This window comes from Gadus morhua, chromosome 11 (genome assembly GCF_902167405.1).
Source record: "Gadus morhua chromosome 11, gadMor3.0, whole genome shotgun sequence".
NCBI classification, from domain to species: domain Eukaryota; kingdom Metazoa; phylum Chordata; class Actinopteri; order Gadiformes; family Gadidae; genus Gadus; species Gadus morhua.
In genome coordinates this window covers 11258640-11274286 of record NC_044058.1, presented here as the reverse complement: position 1 = coordinate 11274286, position 15647 = coordinate 11258640, and the positions used below count along the sequence as shown (strand labels likewise).

Here is a 15647-nt window from a genome sequence, read left to right as displayed (position 1 = left end):
GACGTAATATTGATACTTTGGGTGACTGATAATTTATTCTATATAGTTTTTGTATTGAACATCAATATAACACATCAATCTATTATTGAATTTGTGGATACGTAGTAAAGTATTTTACAGTCGTATACGTACTAACGTTTTTCCCTAATGTATCATATCATCATGTATCGTTATTTGTGAGATATCAGAATGCAAGGTTGTCACTATTACAGATTTCCTTTTAAGTTCATCTTTATGTTGACTTCTGTGGAAGCAGAATGTCTGTGAGTTATAACATGGAACACATTCCAACACCAACTTAAGAATTTAATTATTTGTTTATTTATTAATTTATTTACAAATTTCTATCTCCAAGAACCACCCAGCCGAAAAATATAAATTCCGGTTTTATTTAAAAAGAAAAAAAGAAATAAACGATGGAATTATCATCAACTGCATCAAAGGAATTATTCATCAACAAAATTAAAGTGGCAAAAAATCATTATTACAATAATAATTTAATGATCAGAATATCCACATTCATAATAAATCCGTATACAACTGCAATACACTCACCACTCGTTCAGTAATATACATAAAATCACCAAATGTCTTTCCTTTTGAAAACAACAATAGAAGATTCTAGAGAGGGGAGGGGGGCTATGGCTTGTCAAGGTGGTGGGGGGGGGGGGGGGGGGGGGGGGGCGATGAAGATGAGTAACCGGCGCCATTGATGGGACAAAGGTTATAAGTATCGTAAAAGGGGAGGGGAGGGGGGGGGGGGGGGAGGAGGAGGCACACTTACTCAAAAGGACCAATACAAAAACAAGCGATGGGAAATTGCAAAAGTACTTCCATGAGCAGCGTTCGCCAGCTGAACCAGACCTTCAACTGCTAAAAGGTTAGCGGTGCTCGTTGAGGGGCGGAATTTACCGAACTAAATTTTAAGGAATATATATATATATATTTATATATAAGGGTTGTCTGAATAAATATACCTCTGGATCACAACCATCGCAAACCTACACAGCATGAACTGAAAATCAAAATCGTTTTTTTGAGCTTCAAACAAATTGTAGATCGGGATCTGTGTAAATAACTGTCCTCGTCTATCTATGTACAAACATTGCTTGGTCACCCAAATCTCCTGCAGGAAAAAAAGCTTTGAGTTGGTCAACATGAGCGCACGCTTGAAGTAATGCGCCTGACAGCTTGAAGGACGCAGCAAAGAGACAGCAGCCCTGGGTGAGAGTGTGTGATTCTGCACACATAGTGCCTTTCACAGCTGTCCATTCACCTAGAAAACCATCTCCTCCACTCAGGATTCGTAAACCAAGATAGAGAGACAGAGCAATAGGGTGAGGGCAAGAGTGAGAGCAAGAGCAAGAGAAAGAGAGAGAGAGAGAGAGAGAGAGAGAGAGAGAGAGAGAGAGAGAGAGAGAGAGAGAGAGAGAGAGAGAGAGAGAGAGAGAGAGAGAGAGAGAAAGAGGTGGCGGCAGAGAGAGATACAGTAAAGGGTGAATCAATTATGTACGCTCTGTATGTCTAAAAAATAACAACCTGTATAGACATACTATATATACACATTTATCCAGTATATACACAGACAATTTGATTCAGTACACACACTTATATACAGACACATTCACTCATTTTGGCAGGGCCTATAATGTATCTCTCTCTGTCACCAGGGATTCAAAGTGAGGAATAATTGGGAAGGGGGGTGGGAGGGGTTGGGGTTTGTAGTTTGAGCATCTCCATTTAAATAAACAGCTTTTAGAACGGCTCCCAGAATGCTGTCTAGTGGGTTCTCATTGAAACCAAGGACTCATCCATTCACCTGGAAACTCACGAGGAGACCTTTACACGCCCTTGGTCGGGAATCTCAAAATGACCCACACACTGTGAGGACTGTCCTGCTCCGAAGAGCATCAACATCGTCTGTGAACGGAGAGCCCCGTGGCGATTGTCGGGTTAAAAAAAGGAAACAAAAGCAAACCCAAATGTTACCCATTGTCCGTGTACTCGCGTCACCCGGAGAGCGATGACACGCCAGAGGAAGAGGGGTCGCAGGTCAAAGCAACATTTTGTTGTTGTCAGTCAGTGAAGGAGGAGCAGCTGGGAACAGGTTTGTTCCTGTTGGTCAGAAAGTTTTCCAGGGCACAGTCCCACACCTCAGTGTTCACTATAAGATTGTCTAAATAAGAAAACGTAGTTTGTATATAAAATGGATCCTTTATGAACTTCCATCAGATAGAGGCTTCCGACTTTATCAAGAAATAAATATCTGTTCCGAAAGATTTACGATGTAGAGTATATATCTATATATATATATAGCTTTGTATGTACTACAGTAAGAATAAGCAGTATCATACAAATATAAATAGTAACATTCTGTCCAGTTTCAAGATTGTGTTGAATATTTTTTCGAAGCAGATTTTTTGTGTATAGGCTGTGCATATTTAGATTCCTTTAACTCAAAGTCAAAAAACAGTTCCTTAACAGAACGGCTAAACTATGAATTAAGAAAAAACTATTGAAAATGAAAAATAGCACGTAGGTCTAAAACTAGGAGTTTAAGTAAGTGTCTAAATAATAATTAGAAAAGTTCTTGAAAGAAGAGATGACGTCATTAAAAAGTAACATGGAGAGAGAGAGAGAGAGAGAGAGAGAGAGAGAGAGAGAGAGAGAGAGAGAGAGAGAGAGAGAGAGAGAGAGAGAATGAGAGAGAGAGGAGTCAAGAAAAGCTTAAAAAAATTGCTTTTCGTCAGAAAACAAAAAGAAAAGTCAAGCACCTTTGAAATACGTGTCACCTACAGTACAATACACCTCTCTCTCTCGTGTTGTGACCCTGCCTGACCCCCGTGGCCTCAGACTTGCTTCGCCCCGACTGATTCAATTTTCTGCATAGCTAGTCTTCACATGCAAGCCAGGCCGGCGAGCGGATAACCGAAATGCTTGGCCTGTCCACCGAAGAAAAGTCCTATAATATATCCAATTACGAAGCGACAGATGCATAAAAATACTCCAGTGGATCCAATCAAAGAGAGAGAGAGAGGGCCCAAGTAAAGGAAGGTCAATAAATCAATAAAAAAAGGAGCACCCAGCAGATCCTTATCCGGTTTGCTGGGCTTTCGCTGCACCATCCTTTGAGCAAAGGGACTGGGACCAATGGGACCCAAGTACCCCCTTCGTCAGCCAATCGCGTCCCGAGAGAGGGCCCTTGACATTTGGCTGTGCCACCCTTTGGACTTCACACGGCCCAGCCAATTAGGTTCCAGGATGTCCTCCACGAAGCTTTGTGAGTGGCTAAGAGAAGAAGAGCAAAAAGAGGGCAGAAAGAGAGAAGAAAAACGAAGAGGAAGGAGAGGAGGAGGAGGAGGAGGAGGAGGAAGAGGAAGAAGAGACGAGGGGACTTGATCAGGGGCTACTGAAGCAGAGTGAGGAGATGAGATGGTCCCTGGGTTGACCAAAGGTTTGAAGGCATCCTCATTTCAGGGAGGTTTCTCATCAGCTCTGAGGAGAGTGCTTGTGTACCTGAGTCTTTCCATTTTATATTTCACTGAGGTATTTTTTACGACCCCTCAACGACCGAGCGTCCGTCATCTCTAGCCTCACTATGATCTCACCGTCTCTGCTTGTGAAATACTTTACACATCGAAAGAAGTAGCCCTACAAGCTGTGTGGAAATAGAAGACAAAGATTTGTTTTTACTTCTGGCTCAATGTTAGCATTTACAAACACATTGCTAGTGTTGGATTTGTCTGCAGTTTCAGCTATTTACTGAATCTAACCCCTTCTTTCAGATTTTATTGTAAGTCCCTAGAACTGACCAAGAGATACATGGCAATGTGTCGTTTTGACCCTGGACCGAAAGATAGGACATTCGTCCAATAATTTAAAACAAGCTGAAACAGACGGGTCCGAGATTCTTGTTCTGCATGCCCCTATTGGGAGTATTCACTGAGCTGGTGCAGAATGAGTACAGAAACAGTGACACAAATTCACATAAGGACAGGTTACAGCAGACATTTCATACAGAAAGTAATAAACAAACACATGATAAGACAGGGCAACACATTCAACAGACAGTTTGTATCTTAAGAACGGAGAAATATATTAAATCCCTTTTGGAAAACAAAATTATCGATTAAATAATACCTAGGTAGTTATGCGGACAATCTAAACGCTCACAGTATCGTACGATACTTTGGATAAAGGCATCTTACAATACCGTGAGGTAGTACATTCTTTACATTCTTAGCATTGGCATTTCTTTTTATTTTGGATTTTCTTAGAAAAGGTACCGGTCTTTTAAAAGTATTCATCCTTCAGTAAAGAACAGCGGTATTAGTGTTGAGTGCAGGATTTGATGTTTCAGCCTGTCTTTATTCTGTGTGTTCTCAGTGTCATGGCTTTCCTACTGGGGGTTCACTAATGAATGGTCTAGTGGTCTCTGGAGTTAAGAATGCCAGTCAATGAGCGTCGTGCCGGGGACTTCAAGGTTAAAGCGCGGTTGGCCTTTGTCAGAGGTTTGGCTGATACAGAGCTATTTATTTCTAATGAATGCAACTACGCAACCAGAAGCTAGAGAGAACACATAGTATAAATGTACAAACTATTTATAGATTTGAAAGAGATTCCAACCTCGCAATGGTCAACCGTTTCCCCTGGACACAACCCATCAACTGTAGAAAGTGCAGTCAGAGCGTAACAAATGACAATTCATCAACTTCCCTTATTATTATTTAGGCAATTAAAAAAAAGAATTATCTATAAAGTAAGGAGGAGGCCAGGAGAAGACAAAGAATCCAGTGTAGAGAGGGATTAAAAGAGGAGAAAGCAGAGACAGAGGCATCTGTGGATTGTTATTTGCAGTTATATAACCTCAAAGCACAGACCATTGGAGGGACATATTTTATGGTTTACATTCATTTGACCATATTTGAGATGAGAGGCGTTTTTTCTTGTTGTACCTATGATCTTCCTACATTCAGGTGTCTGTTATATGTCGAAGTTTTGTAGACTGCTGTTCTTGGCAAGTTCTCTCATGCAATATATATTATTTAATATCAAGAGACTAACCTGGTTAAACAAAGGTTAAATAAAGAAATAACCAAATTATATGTCTGGTTTAGCTTTGGTTTTTTACTGTGAACTGTGACATTTTGAACTCCTCAGACAGACGGAGACAGGATTAGCAGACGATGAGAGACGTACACACAAACTGGAACACAGAAGCGGAGACAAAGACACAACACAGTGACATGACCTTGGAGAAGACAGGGAGGAAGAGGAGGAAGAGGAGGAGGAGGAGGTGAGATGGAGGAAGCAGACAGACGAAGACCACACTTGGACCTGGGAAATGGCACCATTAGTTTCTCTTTAGCACCAGTGGATCACATGTCAGTTCTGCGATTGAGAAGAGAAAAATTGTATGAACTCAGTCTCCCCCCCCACCCGAAAAAATAAAATACCATTAGTCCCTTTTCCAGCACTAAGTCAGTTTTCTTATAAAAGCGATGGTATTGCTGCTTTCTCCCGCTGTCACCTCATCATATCATAGTTATTGAAGACCCTGTTGAATAACGCTCAAAGGCACTAAAAGGAAGGACTACGGTACTAGGTCTACCTGACCACCTACAGGTGCAGCTATCACACCTGTAAGCACAAAGCGAAAGGAGGGGGCTGGGGGACGGGGGGACGGGGGGGATGGGCACGGTGGACATCGCCAGCTGTGAGTGTGGCCGCCGCACTGGACTGAAGTTTGATCGGTATCTTATGGAGCGTTCTGTTTGTTCGTTCCGGTGAACCCCTTCCTCTCTTTCCGTTACGTCGAGCCGTCACGCGGGACTCGGCCGGCATTGGTGCGGTTACTATGGTGACGGTCTGCCTGTGTGTACCCAGCGCTGTCCCCTTAAAGCTGTGTACAGTGTGTCGTCGGGGGAGGGGGGGGGGCATAGGCGGTCACCACCTTGGCCTGCAAGAGTGGCGCTGCACAGAGCCTGTGGGCGGAGCCACTGAGGAGCCCTTAGTGGTGTGCATGGGGTGTGTCATGGAGCTCTCTCCCCAAACATTTCTTCTCTCTCTTGCTCTCCAAAAAGGGTTCATGACTAGGGGGGGTCGGGGTTCGGCTGGGCCAGGGTTGGGTTCAGAGAAAAAAAACAACCCTTAACCCTTTTTGTTTATTTGGAAGAGTGTAGGCACAGTATTTCTGTTTTTCGAATTCCTCCTTTAATTGGGTCCTCTTTCTCCAAGCGTTGCTTTTTGACCTGCTCCCTCTTCCTCTGCTGTTGCCATGACGCCGAGCGCCTGTGCGGTTGTCACGGGGGTGGACATTTGGTTGCCATGGAGCTCTCCGTTCAGACTAGGTGGTTGATGATGTCGTGGTGGTGGTGGTGGTGGTTGGGGTTGGTGCAGTGGTGGTGGTGGCGGTGGGTTGTGACGCGACGTGAGGTAGCAGAGAGGGAGGGTGGGTGTCGTTCGGAGGGGGGGTGCTGTGGGCGGGGCTATCCGAGTGCACGCCCAGGGGAGGAGTTCCTTGATGGTGGTCCAGGCCTCTTCCTTCTCCTCCTCCTCCTTCTCCACCTCCCTCTCCACTTTCTGTTTTCACACTGGGGTCTGCTGAACCCACGGAGGAAAGCTCGGTTTCCTAGTGAGACAGAGAGAGAGGGGGGAGAGGGGGGCGGGGAGAGGGCAGGGAGGAGAAGGGCCAATCGGAGGACGATGGAGAGAGAGGGGGGGGTAAAGGAGACAGGAGACGCGGAGAGTGAAGGGACCGATGAATCAGAAGGCGTCGTGGGAGGTGAAATGGGAGGGATCACGGAGAGAATCGTGTTTCCAGAGTTGACGAGGGAAAGGGCGGAAGTGCAGGGGAGGGATTTGGAAGCATGTGAAATGAATGCAGCAACGAAAAGAGGAGATGTGTGGTCGACGTGTGAATTCATGGCAGGAACAACACGAAGGCGGAATGGGAGGAAGAAGGACGGCGGTGAGGAGGGGGGTCGAGAGGAACAAAAACGGAAAGATAGAGGGAGAGAGAGACAGGCAGAGAGACGAACAGACAAAAGAGACAAATGAGGCACAAAGTTAATGCGTGACGTACACCGACATCGATGGCGAAACAGGAAAAAAGGTGACACGGAGAAAGGAGGGATGGAAGGAATTAAAAAATCTTGAGGTCAAAAGCGCTCCTGATCTTCCTTGTGCTGCTCAGTAGCGCTGATTTTTGTTTTCCGCAGTGACCGGGGTAACACTTCAGGAGGTCAAGTGAGTCATTCTTCCCCTACAACGAAAGTACAACTTTCGTACAAGATCCCCCTCTAAGCCTCTATGGAAGTAAGATGGACCGGAGACATCTGTAAAGAACACTTTAGCTTACGCACACTTAGGGGGGAGGCTCTACACGCACACATGACTGCAGCACATAGTGTTAGCATCACAACGTAGCACATCATGCAGAGCTTAGATTTAGAGCTTAAATTTAATGCTTAAAAATTAGAGCCTGAAATTGAAGTGTAGACATAAACTTAGAGCTTTATTTTAGAGCCTACATAAAGAGCGTTAACTTAGAGCATCAAAAGTAGAGCTTTTAATTTAGAGCTTAAATTAAGAGCTTACATTTAGAGCCTACATTTCAAGTTTAAACTAAGAGCTTAAACCGAGGGCTCAAACTTGAAACATAGAGCTTATACTTAAAGCATAGAGCATAGAGCCTATATTTAGAGCTCAGATTTAGAGCATGATAAAGGGAATTACATTGAGAGACACAATTTTGAGCTTGAATTTAGCCCCGATGGTGCTACGCTACTCAAAACCCAAACAGTGGCCTCCTCACCAACCAATACTTCCAACCCAAACTCATTGAAACCCCATAAGTCTCTGCTAAGAGTTGGGTTCGAACTTTGGCTTGGTGCAGTATCAGTGTTTGGTTTGGTCTCCGTCTCTTACCTACGTTGGCGCAGATAACCTCACACGTATATGTTTTGGTCTAAAGTAGTAAACAAGGTTTGTTTTGGTTGTTAGTTTGTTCACTCCCAGTCGGTTTCACTGTAGTCTGCATGGATCAGTGGGAAGAGAAAACATTTGGATTATCTGGCCGTGAGACATTAAAAATCTTATACTGTATAGTTCTTATATATCTATAGTGCAACGGTTTTCAATGCGTAAAGGGCTTTAATATAAAGCAATATATATATATCATATTTTTAAATAAAAAATATTATTTAGATTGAAACAACTCAATACGAACCAAAAAAGTCCACCTTGCAAAAATTGGATCGCTGAATTCGCAGAACTTTTCTCTTCTCAATCAGAACCAAAACAAACAAGAATTGAAACATTTGTATTGGATTCTTGTTTTTTGGTGATTACTGGTGCTATGGATGAGAAGTTGTGGATTGGGGTAACAGGATGTCATTGAAACAACTAACCACAGTTCACTACCACTCCCCTTCTGGCTTAATATGCATGTGTACATCATTACACATGACTATTAAGTAGGGAACAAATATTGTATATATATGTTTGAAGAAAGCAACGTTTTATTATATTAAATGTAACTGACATTCTCTTATTTTAACAAACACACAAACATACACAGTTTGAAAGCACAGCTCGGAGGTTTCAGACCATAGTCCATTGTAAAGTTATTAGAGAGAGGTTATTTTTATACTAATGGAGTTTAAGGTTGTTCCAGCAATGACATAAAACATTTATAGACAAACACATGACGTTCTCTTATCCTATCTTGGTTATTAGTAGATAAGTCTATCAGCACAGCAGCCTTAAATACAGCAAAAACATAATTTGAAGCAAGGATAATTACAATGAATAATAACAAAAAGGAAATCAAAGCACATTTTAAATAAAATGAAATAAAAACACAGAATGACACTTTCTCAAACATAGTGACAGTTGGTCCTAGTTATGCTTGTTGGACAAAAGATGATCCCAGCTAACAAACAACATAAATGTTACACCTATACACCAACAGACTCACACACACAAAAAACACCCATTTACTCATGGATCAGTGGATCAATATCGGGACAGAGTGGGTCAGATACGGAGATTTCGTCACAGGTTGCTGTGTTATTCGATGGACAGGAATAGGAGCACACATAAAGAGGGAGAGAGGAGGGCGGAGCAGAGGGGGCTATGGATGAGTGAGACATAGAGAGAGAGAGAGAGAGAGAGAGAGAGAGAGAGAGAGAGAGAGAGAGAGAGAGAGAGAGAGAGAGAGAGAGAGAGAGAGAGGGAGAGAGAGAGAGAGAGAGAAAGAGAGAGAGAGAGAGGTGTGCTGTATTACCTGGAGACTCGGGGCGGGGCGGGAGCGAGGCGGGGCTGCACTAGGATAGACTGACGACGCCCCTAAGAGAAATCACCGTATCTCATCAACACAAGAGGAGAGGAGGGCGAGAGAGGCAGACACAGAGTAGGATGGGAATAAGAGAGAGAGGGGAGAGAGAGCTAGACACAGAGTAGGATGGGAATAAGACAGAGAGGGGAGAGAGAGAGAGGTAGAGAGAGAGCAGGGGAGAAAGAGAGAGAGGGAAAGAGAGAGAAGGGGAGAAGGAGAGATGGGAAGAGAGGAAGAGATAAAGAGAGGGGGGGAAGGAAGGCTGAGAGGAAAGAAATGGGAACGGGAAAGGGAAGAGAGGGATAGAAAGATAAAGCCAAACGGGAGAGAAAGGAAGGAGGAGAAGGAAGATGGAAAAGGAGAGAGCCGGAAGAGGGGAGAGATGGAGGGACGTTATCAAGAAAAAGAGAAGGGGTGACAGGAGGAAAAGGGATAGAGAGAGGGGGTGTGACAGAGAGAGAGAGAGAGAGAGAGAGAGAGAGAGAGAGAGAGAGAGAGAGAGAGAGAGAGAGAGAGAGAGAGAGAGAGAGAGAGAGAGAGAGAGAGAGAGAGAGAGAGAGAGAGAGAGAGAGAGAGAGAGGGGGGGAAAGAAAGAGAGAGAGAGAGAGAGAGAGAGAGAGAGAGAGAGAGAGAGAGAGAGAGAGAGAGAGAGAGAGAGAGAGAGAGAGAGAGAAAAGAGACCAGAGCAAGAGGGAACAAAGAGGGGAGGTATCTGCGCATTTTGGGGGGGAACTTCAAAGGGAAAGAAGGTTTGAGGGAGAATAGACACAACTCATAACGCGCTAGACAAACAACATTCACCAGCACATTACAAACATACACTGTACGTACACATATATAATAAACACAACACTTAAAAAAAACACACCAGACACACACACACACTCACACACAGACGGTTGCAGTTGGTTAGAAATCCGCCGGATACAGCGGGAAGCTTTGATCAGGCTGCCATGCACAAGAGCCGTAATGGAGGACATGCAGAGGAGGGAGGCGTTACGACGCACATTCCCCCATCACAAGGCTGTCATTCAGCCCCAGCCGCCCAGGGCCGAGCCCCGGGGGAGCCCTGGTTCAGAAGGCAAGGAGAGAGAAGGTAAGACAACCAGCAGGTCACATGCACCTGTCTGCATGTACACACCGGTAGAGGTGGGAGGTGGCTCATAACGAGTGTGCGTTACGCACGCACGCACGCACGCACGCACGCACGCACGCACGCACACACACACACACACACACACACACACACACACACACACACACACACACACACACACACACACACACACACACACACACACAAATACTTATTTCTAATGAGTGGTACCTAAAACCACAGCAAAATCAACACGCAATCGTCACACACACAAACACGCCCTTTTCATCTTCCAGAGTAATGGTTCTGCGTTCAATCCCCGCAGTCATCTGTATGTTCCTCAAGTAAGGTGCTCAGGCTCTACCAGCCCATAACCAGCCCTTATCTACCTTTCACTGCAAGTTCCTTCTGATTAATCATCTTCTACAACATTAGGAGCTTCTGCAAAAATCCTGGTTTGATTGAACTTCTTCATAAAATGGGCTTTAGCTTCAATACATATAAAATTCATTTTTTTTCATTTAAGTCCATAAAGTTTGCAAATATTAGAATTACGGTAAAAACACTAGTGTTCAATGCTTATTTTCCTTCTATTCTCGAGGTATAAGAGAAGGTGTTCATCATGGTATGGAAGTTGGTCCTTATATAAAGTCTTTCCCTAATTATCTGCTTTTAGAATTGCAATAAAGACCATCGCTGTCACGTCTTGTCATTGCCTTCCTGTTTTATTTTTTTAATCATCTGGTTCATCCCTGAGCTTTTGAATAGCTTCCTCCTAGACAGGCTTTGAAACAGCCTCTATAATCAATCCAGATATTCCCTTGAAACACTGAATGCCAACCCTGTTGAAGGAGCCATTGTTTGAAATGTTTAGATATTTGCTTTTTTTAATTAGCGATACCATTTTAATTTGTCTGGTAAATTTGACTCACTCCTGTACACCTCTAGGAAAAATCATAGATATAAATGCATCAGAGAATAGTATATCTTACTGTTTCCAAAGGCGTATGTCTTCCTAATCCAATTTTATGATTTATTGAATATCTATTTTCCTTAAAATAAGAAAGTGAGCAAATCACAAAAAAATATATACATTTGTTTCAGGATCTCATATTTTGTTTTTTGGACATTTTCAGTTTGGCTGAAGTAATATTTGTAATTTGCCAATTCATCTGTATCAATGAAACACATCCATAACACTGAGTTTCAGTAATTAATGTAAGTATACATCAATGGCATGGGTAAGTGTCAGGCGTGTGGGATATTGATTCAAGAAGCTGTGTAGTGTATACACAAAAACACACACACACACACACACACACACACACACACACACACACACACACACACACACACACACACACACACACACACACACACACACACACACACACACACAAGCACACCCACACAACTACACATCAGTGACACATGCACACATGCTTGATCGGATGTGACTTTGATTGACAGCATGAAATGAAATGCTGCAAACTCAGAGTTCAGAAGAGACAACCCTACATCCGGATTGGTGGATCAGCTCAAGGCAAGAGCGTGCTCTCAATGTGTGAAAACGTTCATACAAGACCACACATATACAGTCACCTCCAGACACACACACACACACACACACACACACACACACACACACAGACACACACACACACACACACACACACACACACACACACACACACACACACACACACACACACACACACATACACACACACACACACCGATTGCACCACCATCACAGAGCCCGGAAGGATTCACAGCCCAGGTGACGTAGAACATCTCAACAGCAAGAGGAGGAATGCAAACAGGGAGAAACTTGGAGATGCGGTTCAAACATCTTTGATTCGCTGGAGGAAAGATGGCAGCCGTACCCAAACACAGGTAGGAGATGGGCGAGAGACGGGCGGAGGGAGAGAGAGAGAGAGAGAGAGAGAGAGAGAGAGAGCGAGAGAGAGCTAGGGAGTAAGACAGAACACAGCACTTGATTTAACGGAAGAGAGGAAAGAGAGAGAGTATAGAGCTGCAGGTTGAAAGAAAAGCAAAGGCCACCGCAGGGAGAGAGAGAGAGAGAAAGAGAGAGAGAGAGAGAGAGCGGAAGGAAGAGTTGACAGACCTGATCAGCAAACATTCTGGTTTTGGGCTCAATGACCACTGGGGCTCCTCTTATTTCATCTTCCACAGCCATCAGTCTGAGAGAGGGAGAGGGAGGGAGGGAGGGAGAGAGAGACAGAGAGGTACACACACAGAGAGAGGGAGGGAGAGAGAGACAGAGAGGTACACACACAGAGGGAGGGAGGGAGAGAGAGACAGAGAGGTACACACAGAGGGAGGAGGGAGGGAGAGAGAGACAGAGAGGTACACACACAGAGGGAGGAGGGAGGGAGAGAGAGACAGAGAGGTACACACACAGAGGGAGGAGGGAGGGAGAGAGAGACAGAGAGGTACACACACAGAGGGAGGAGGGAGAGAGAGACAGAGTGGTACACAGTGAGGGAGGAGGGAGAATGAGTGGGATATAAGGAGAGAGAGGAGGGAGAGAAAGCGACAGAGAAATAGAGAGAGTTACACAGAAAGAGGGAGGGGGAGAGTGAGACAGATGGAGGGGGAGAGGAGGGAGAGATAAGGACAGATAAATAGAGAGAGATACAAACGTAGAGGGAGGGGGGAGAGAGAGAGAGAGAGAGAGAGAGAGAGAGAGAGAGGGAGAGAGAGAGAGAGAGAGAGAGAGAGAGAGAGAGAGAGAGAGAGAGAGAGAGAGAGAGAGAGAGAGAGAGGAGAGAGAGAGAGAGAGATACACAAACATAGAGGGAGGGGGGAGTGAGAGGGATGGAGGGAGAGAAGAGTGAGGGAGGAAATTTAGAGTGATACAGATACAGAGAGAGAGAGGGGAGTAGACAGGGGGAAGAGAAGGAAAAGAACCAAGGTGAGTTAAAGAGCGTGAGCCAACTACATCCAGGTGTATCCACATCACCTGCATCTTTTGTTGCCACGGCAAAAAGATCCCAACACACTCATGGTTATCCCTTTTTGCCTTTCTTCCTGGTATCTGATTTCCTGTTGGCCATTTTATTCAATTGGAACCCCACAAAGACCGTTGGTGTGATCCAAGTCCTTTGAAGCACCTGAATCCCTCAGTCCTCGTGTGCTCCAGTATCCAATCATGATACTTTTCTACCCGGCAATTATAAGACTTCAAACCCTTGGCAATCGACGTCAGTGTTGTTATCTGGTGCCGGTTGGCCTGATTACCAGCCAATCAGGATAATCCCTGGGGACTCTCCGATTGGACACAACGCATGCCATCCACTGCGCCGCGCCGGTCACATGGGGAGGGGCTTTTAAAAGAGCGTAGCAGCAGACATGATGGGGTGCTATCTGCCGCTTCTACCTGAGACCTCGACTGTGAACTGTGGACCTTGTCCACTGTTTACAAGTTCCCACGGTAGTCCTCCAACTCCAAGGTGAGACTAGTTAATTTATTTTAAATCAACCAGCCTGACTCGTGGTTTATTCTGGTGTGTTTACACCCTGGCTATCTCCTTATTGAGAGTTGTAGGAAAACGAGGAAAATGAGTGACCCAGATTGCTCCCGACAACGCTCGCACGCTTCTGTCTTTACGTGCCCTTTCAGATGTCATTCAGTCAGACAGCCGCTGACAAAATGAATTAAAATCTCAATTAAGTGTATTTTAAACGCTTGGGAAAGGAAAAGGCTGTGAAAGGGGCTGTAGTTCATCGTACTGTACGCTACTGTATTAAATGGGAAAATGGGCATCAGGGGAAATATTAGCATGAGGAGGGAGGATTTAGTCAATCGACCCCCTTATCAAAGGGATTATTTAAATGTGCAATTATTTCCAGAGCCTTGTGATCAAAACACTACACATTACGTCATCGTAGGCTGTTAGGGCAATCAGATAGTAATTATAATCACCAAGCCAACGAATAAGGGCTGCTTTTTTTGTATTTTGTTTCACAAAAAAAATTGTTTTCTTTGTTTTTATGTCTCTGCTTGATGTCCATTGTCGATTCCAAAAGTTTCTTAGCCTTCTTTTTCACTCTGTTGCAGACATCTATAAATAAAACAAATCCACAGGTGGAGTTTTTTTAAACATAGGTGTTTGGATGTTTTATTCCATGAATAATGTACAATGTTGAGGTACTTTACAAAGAAATGAACAAAAACATGGGGGAAAAAAGAGAATGAGCAAACAAGCACTGACAGAAATATTGGCACGGTCTCAATGGAAATGTCACATGGGTACAGCATCAAACTCTTCAAATGCACACAATGAACCATGAAGCTGCAGACCTTTAAATACATTGTCTTTATGAATCTATTCAAGTAGTGGTAGCTTATGAGATCAAGTCTTCAATGCAGCTCAAACAACGTTGGCCCCGGAGCGTAATACACAGGGTCAAGATGAAACGTTTGCTACACAGAGAAAAGGCAGAAGACAGGCGATGTACAATAGCAGGTGAGGTTCATGGCAAAGTCAAAGGACACATTCATATCAGACCTGGATGAAACTGGATGGTGGAGACGTTGTGTGCTTGGACATGCTTTGGTAGCACGGTCAATGGTAGCAGGCTGAATGAGCATCATAAACATAATAAATGGAGGAAAAATGAGTAAAATAGTAATATAGTTATCTGGGTTGTAGTGAGACAAGGCACAGGCCGGAGTTTCAACTTCTATCTGAAATAAAAACTGAAACTTTGCAAGTTACTTTCAGCTACGGTTTCACCCAGGTCCGGACGCATATCATTAAATGGAAGAGCATATAATGGAAATGCATATAATAAATTGAAACCTATAGAGTTAATGTAGTACCTGGGCCAGTGTTGATGGTATTCAAACCAATCACAAGCTTGTCGAGCCAAAAACACAATACATCGTGAAGGGATTGGCATTATAGAAGATGTTATTGAACAATCGACACAGCCGTTGGCCTAGCTCTGCTACACGAAATGGCAGACAGACCAACAACCAAACATGACCAATATCTCTGCAGAATTTATTCATAACTTTGCCCTTTTTAAGGGTAATTATATGGAAATAATACTTAAATAATACCATAACTGCATTGTTTACATTATTGTAAGTTGTCACATCTATGTCACACTATCAATGACGTACTTCAGAATTCAAATCTCAAAACCCAAGCAGAAAACAGCAACGTAGCCTATTGATAT

At 43.9% G+C, this 15647-nt stretch overlaps 1 protein-coding gene across 10 annotated transcripts in view; it reads right to left on the bottom strand.

Annotated features, from left to right (window-relative positions):
- Positions 1-760: 760 nt before the first annotated feature.
- The window catches only part of syngap1b (synaptic Ras GTPase activating protein 1b), a 133477-nt gene continuing 118590 nt past the window's right edge, over positions 761-15647 (bottom strand). For 7 of the 10 annotated variants that reach the window (XM_030370666.1, XM_030370659.1, XM_030370665.1 and 4 more), the window contains one exon: positions 12115-12640. In XM_030370666.1, coding sequence (XP_030226526.1) covers positions 12232-12640 — 409 coding nt within the window. In that variant the 3' untranslated portion in view covers positions 12115-12231. Of the gene's footprint in view, positions 6632-9289; positions 9352-12114; positions 12641-15647 lie in introns of those variants that run through there. The other 3 variants (XM_030370663.1, XM_030370668.1, XM_030370664.1) reach the window with 2 other exon arrangements.